Raw genomic sequence first — 6,382 nt, 5'->3', positions numbered from 1 at the left:
CTATGTGAAAGAATGACATCTTTTCTGTTAGGTCTGATCCGGGTCTGTTCTGATATGTCATTTTGTTTTCATCATTTCTAAGGCTTGGAAAAGGATCCAGAGTGATTCCAAGTTTCTATATGTTCCTTATATTATGAATTTAAGATCTGGAGAATATGGGGTGTTATTTCCAATTATAAATTGGTTATAATGGATCCACACTCCAGGTCAGTGGGCAGTCACCAGCTTTTGCTAGTGCTGTGATTGTCCACAATGTGAATTTTATATCTGGAGTTTGAGAGATGTTTTTCATTCAATTCCAACTCAGAGACTTTCACTTGTATGTCCTTTACTTCTCTTAATTTTCTTTTGGACTAATTCTACTCACAAGTTGGGTAGAATTGGCCAACATCACTTGACTGTATTGTTGGAGACAGAAGTGATACACCATTTTGTAAAATTCATATTTAATTCATCTTTTGGAGTTAGAATGAGTTCTTTATAGTTGTGGAATCCTGAGCAATCATAATTTCCTATAAAATTTAGTTAAAGCTATGTTTCTGTTTTAGATTTTGGAGTAAATCCGTTTTGAACAGCAGGTCTGTTTTAGAGACCTTGCTGTGATTACTCTTTTCTCAACTCATAGCTTCGTTACTTCTCCTTTCTAACCTTTAGTCCTTCTTAGGTGAGGTTTTGAAGTTTGCTCAAGCTTGGTAGCATTATTTGATTGTTAGCCATCCTTAATACTCACTCAAGGTGAGTTCTCTCACACCGTTGTATTGATGATTGTGTTTGCTAGTTAGCTCGTGTGTGATTATTTGAATTTATTATAAAAGCATGCTATATAAGTATTGTTTTAATTCGTACATGTGCACTGTATGTAACTAATTATGGATATGGGGACACCACCAAAGGATACGGATTTACCGGTGCGGTGGGTAGGTAAGATCACCAACGTAATACTCTTCGTGAGGTGCGGTGATTAGGGCCAAATGATACGGGATCTTCCCGGTGCGGTTCAAACCTACAAGTCCTTCTCGTAATATAGACATTGATTCGTTCTTTGCCTTTATCATTATAATTGGAAAATGGATTAGGGCTAGTAAATATGAATGTTAGTACAATGTTTGTGTTTGAATTCACTAAGCTTCGTGCTTACGTTTTTCCCTTATAACTTTTCAGGTGTTAAGATTAAAGAGGCTAAGGCTTGACATGGAGCATCGGGACATCGCTACTAGTTATTTTGTTGGGACCTTATTATTATTATTACTTCCGCACTTATTTTATATGATTATTAAGTTGATGGATTATGTTATGTCTATTTCAGTTGTTTTAATTTAATTTAAGATGGGTTTTAAAAGTTTAAAATTTTTGCAAAAAAAAAAATTGGGTGTCACAAGTTGGTATCAGAGCCACAGTTTGAGGGAACTAGGCATTCTTGTGGATGTTCTAGACTCAAATTTGAGGCTCTATAAGAGTTTATTTTCTTTTTTAAATATTTTTCAAACTTTCTGAAGACTAGTAGTGAAAGATGTCGCGGTGTACCAGTCAGCCAGCCAAGTAAGCCTTATTTCTTATGTTAAATGTTTATGTTAAATTGTTGACTATGAATTGGATTCTACTAGCCTTAAAATATTAGATTACACACTTAGTTAGTGTTAACATGTGAGAGAGTTGTAAAATTAACGGCTAGAGCGAACTGGAAATTTTGAAACTAGACGCGAATGCGAAATTGGAACTTGTGTGGAAGGTAGTAGAAGGGCCCCTACTATTTGAAACATCGGTGCCGGTTTCGAGTCGGGGTAAGGTTGAAAAATTTTCGGCAAGCTGAGTGTTTTGTCTTCCTAGAAATATCTAGGCTGAATTGTTTTTAAGATTTTCCTTCTTCTGTGGATACCAATGGCTCTGCCTGCTCGACTTAATCAGCTCCAAATGGAGCAAGTTAGGGATATTGTCGCTAAGGAATTCAATAACAGTTTCAACGAACTAATCCCGGGTGTGACCAACGACATAATCAACCAATTCGGTGCTCTTCTGGATGAGCGTCTCGCGGCTATTCCCGGGGAAGCGTTACTGTCTCTGCCTGTTCAGGATTCGGCATACTACTTCGAGAAGTTCAACAAGTGTAGCTCTCCTCTTTGGAATGGTGAATCCGACCCAGTTGCTACTAAGCCCTGGGTGTCAGATGTTGAGGGCGCCTTCATAAGTGTTGGGTGTCCGGACTAGTACAAAGCAGTGATCGCCATGAATCAGCTGTGAAAAAGGGGAAAGACATAGTGGAACACCATCACTGCTCTATTGAACGAAGACGAAGTGAGGGCCATGTCTTGGGCCTAATTTGTGGAGAGGTTCGAGGCATAATATGTGCCTAAGGTGGAGTAGCAGCGGATGCAGCAAGAGTTCATGGCCTTACAGCAGACTACCGAATCCGTTAGTGACCTGAACACCAAGTTCTTGGAGATGCTATCTTTTTGCCCCTCGTTTGCTGGGAACGAGGCCTGGTTAGTCAGCCGGTACACGTCCATCCTACGTATCGAGATTCGGGAATTCGTTATCATGCAGAAGTTCTCGACTTTATCTGCGATCATGAATGTAGCGAGGAGGAGGGAAATCGAGTTGCAGACCCATTCCAAGAGGAAGGCCAATGGCACCTCTTCCAAGACATCCAGAGATGCCCAGAAAACGCAAAAGCAGGGTAGTAAGTCAAGGTATGAGTATAGGACGTCTTCAGGGCGAGAAAATTATGTTGATATGCTACAACTGCAAAAAGCCAGGGCATCATTGGAAGAATTGTAGGGATCCCCCTGCGAGTGCAGTACCTCATATTACTTCTGCAGTTCCCGTCTGCTATCACTGCAACGAGACGGGACACAAGAAGCCTGAATGCCCGAAGTTGAAGACTGGTAAAGGAGACAGGGGTACAAATCCTGCAATTGCATCATCCTCTAAGGGAACCATTATGGTGACATGAGGTCGTGCTCACCAGATGACTGTGGAGGAGCCGGTGATTACAACGACAGTGGCAAACACTTATTTGCTAGATTCCAAGCCCGATGTTGTTATGTTTGATAGCGGTGCTACCCATTCTTTTGTATCTCACACGTTTATTAATCGTTTGGGGCGTAGTATCGGAAAATTGGCTCACCCAATGGTTGTCGATGTTGTCGACAACCGCACTATTTATGTCACCGATGTCTATCGGGGTTGCACTCTCGAGTTTTCTGGAGTTGAATTCCCTATTGATCTTATCCCTATTGCGATGCGAGAGCTCTGCGTTATCGTAGGCATGGATTGGCTTGATGCGTTTGATGCGGAAATCCACTGTCGTAAGAAGCAAGTTCGTATTCGAAACCCTAGAGGTGGAGAAGTTATTATTCAGGGGGACATTCCCCGCCTGGCTATGGCTTCTTGCTCTTCTGCTATAGCACTAGACGACGTTCCTATCGTTTCCGACTTCAGCGATGTCTTTCCGGAGGAACTCCCTGGCTTGCCACCTGTTCGGCAAGTGGAGTTTCGCATTGATTTGGTGCCAGGTGCGACTCCGGTAGCGAAATCTCCTTACCGCTTAGCACCACCTGAAATGAAAGAGCTCCGAGATCAACTTCAAGAACTAAGTGATAAAGGGTTTATACGGCCAAGCTGCTCGCCTTGGGGTGCTCCTATTCTCTTTGTGAAGAAGAAAGATGGATCCCAGCGAATGTGTATTGATTATAGGGAGCTAAACAAGCGCACGATAAAGAATAGGTACCCGTTGCCACGTATTGACGATCTTTTCGATCAGCTTCAGGGAGCATCTTGGTTTTCCAAGATTGATTTACGTTACGGTTACCATCAGATGCGGGTTCGTGAAGAAGACATTGAGAAAACAACATTCCGTACTCACCCTCTGACATTGAGAAAACGGTATTAAGGTTGATCAAGCCAAGGTTAATGCGGTTAAACAATGGAAGATTCCAAAAACACCTTCTCAAATTCGCAGTTTCTTGGGTTTAGCTGGTTATTACCGGAGGTTCATTGAAAATTTCTCTAAAATCGACTTACCACTCACCCGATTGACCAAGAAATCAATGAATTTCGTTTGGGGCCCGGAGCAGCAGCTGGCGTTTGATGAGCTAAGGAAACGATTGTGTGATGCTCCGATTTTGGCCTTACCTGATGGGGTTGAGGATATGGTGGTTTACGGTGATGCATCGCTTCAAGGTCTTGGTGCCGTGTTAATGCAACGAGATAGGGTGATAGCCTATGCCTCCCGACAGCTGAAACCCCACGAACGAAACTACCCCACTCATGATTTGGAGCTTGGGGCTGTTGTTTTCGCTCTTAAGATTTGGAGACACTATCTCTATGGAGTGAAGTTTATCATATACACTGACCATAAGAGTCTAAAATATTTGTTCGAGCAACGGGATTTGAATATGAGGCAGATCTGATGGTTGGATGTGGTAAAAGATTATGATTGTGAAATTCACTACCATCCTGGTAAAGCTAATGTGGTAGCTGATGCTCTCAGTCGTAAACAATCTGCCGAACCGATTCGAGCTAAGTGTCTCCGGATCACGATGGTGTCGTCTTTGTTAGATCTAATCTGGGACGCCCAAAAGACGACAATACTGGAGGAAACCATCAGGCGTGAGAAGATTGGGAAAGAGTTGCCTAAGATGGAACGAGACGGGCGGGGTTTGCTGACTCGCTACGGTAGGGTTTGGGTTCCATATACCGGGGGAAATCGGAAAACCCTAATGGATGAGTCTCATAAGTCAAAATTTTCTATCAATCCTGGTGCTACTAAAATGTATCGGGACCTTCATGAGGCTTACTGGTGGCATGGAATGAAGAATGATGTGGCTCGATTTGTGGAAGAATGTATGACCTGTCGGAAGGTCAAGGTGGAACACCAGAAACCGCATGGGAAGTTGCAACCATTGGAGATTCCTGAATGGAAATGGGAGCATCTAACCATGGACTTCATTACAAAACTTCCTAGAACTGCCCGAGGATCAGATACGATATGGGTGATTGTTGATCGTTTGACTAAGAGTGCTCACTTTCTGGCTATAAAGGAGAGCTCATCGGCGGAGAAATTAGCCGAGATCTTTGTTCGGGAGATTGTCTCATTACATGGGGTGCCTGTTTATATCGTCTTCGATCGAGACACCCGATTTACCTCTCGGTTCTGGAGGAAGTCTCAAGAGGAATTGGGCACACGATTACATTTTACTACCGCCTTCCATCCGCAGACAGACGGGCAGAGTGAGCGGACGATTCAGACCTTGGAGGACATGCTTAGGGCGTGTGCGATTGATTTTGGGGGTAGTTGGGATGACCATCTACATCTAGCTGAGTTTTCTTATAATAACAACTATCACTCGAGCATTAAAATGCCTCCGTATGAAGCCTTGTACGGGAGGAAGTGCAGGACGCCTGTTTGTTGGGGAGAGGCTGGGCAGAGGGTACTTGGGAGTACCGATATCGTGCTACAGACTACGAAGAAAATCCAAGTGATTCGGGATCATTTGGTCACAGCGAGTAGTCGTCAGAAAAGTTGTGCCGACAAAAGACGCTCCAATATTGAGTTCCAGGTGGGAGATTATGTGTTGCTTAAAGTTTCCCCCTGGAAAGGTGTGATTCGATTTCGGAAGCGGGGAAAGCTCGAACCCCGATTCATTGGACCCTACAAGGTCATAGCTCGTGTGGGGAAGGTGGCTTACCGTTTAGAGGTTCCTGACGAGCTTAGTCTAATTCATAATACATTCCACGTCTCTCAGTTACGAAAATGCGTTGTTGATGAGACCGCTGTGATACCACTGGAGGACATACAAATTGACGAGCGTCTCAATTATGTTGAGAAACCAATCGCTATTTTAGAACGAAAGACGAAAGCTCTTCGCAACAAGACTATAAACCTGGTTAAAGTGCAGTGGCAACATAGGAAGGGTTCGGAATGGACTTGGGAACTGGAATGCGAGATGCGGGCTCATTATCCGGATCTGTTTCTAGGTGTTGACTTCGAGGACGAAGTCTGTTCTTAGTGGGGGAGAGTTGTAACGCCCCGGGTTTTCTCGGTACGTTTGGTTATTTTAATTTAATTATCCTTGTAACCTTGGGTTAATTTATTTAACCAATGTCTGATTACTTATGTTATTGGACTCTTTTGATCATCTTGTAAACTCCTTTTATTGAAGTCCATGGGCTATGGGCCTATTTGCAAAATCCATCTAGTTAAAAGTACTTAATGTGTAAATTGAATCATTTAGAACACACACAAGGAAAACACTCTAAACCCTCCCTCTCTCTCAAAAATCGTCCCTCTCTCTCTCTTTGGGATCAAGAGCATCCAAGGGGCTGTTTGGAGCTTAATTCTTGTTCATTTCCAGCCTTGATTCGTATTGGTATGAACCTCCTT

General features: G+C 43.1%; 1 protein-coding gene across 1 annotated transcript; it reads left to right on the top strand.

Annotated features, from left to right (window-relative positions):
- Nucleotides 1–2,965: 2,965 nt before the first annotated feature.
- LOC145039570 (uncharacterized) lies at nucleotides 2,966–3,869 on the top strand. Its single transcript, XM_078987604.1, has 2 exons — nucleotides 2,966–3,603; nucleotides 3,815–3,869. Exons 1-2 carry the CDS (start codon nucleotides 2,966–2,968, stop codon nucleotides 3,867–3,869), a joined length of 693 nt encoding a protein of 230 aa, XP_078843730.1.
- The last annotated feature ends 2,513 nt before the right edge of the window (nucleotides 3,870–6,382 follow it).

This window comes from Lactuca saligna, chromosome 4, assembly GCF_052625555.1.
Source record: "Lactuca saligna cultivar CGN05327 chromosome 4, ASM5262555v1, whole genome shotgun sequence".
NCBI classification, from domain to species: Eukaryota; Viridiplantae; Streptophyta; class Magnoliopsida; order Asterales; family Asteraceae; genus Lactuca; species Lactuca saligna.
The sequence above is the reverse complement of the archived record's forward strand: the minus strand, read 5'-3'. Positions and strand labels throughout refer to the sequence as shown.

Coding starts and splice junctions, on each gene's coding strand:
- LOC145039570 (XM_078987604.1), top strand. CDS start 2,966: ATGACTGTGGAGGAGCCGGTGATTACAACGACAGTGGCAAACACTTAT. Junction 3,604..3,814: donor CAAGAACTAAGTGATAAAGG/GTTTATACGGCC, acceptor GGTTACCATCAG/ATGCGGGTTCGTGAAGAAGA.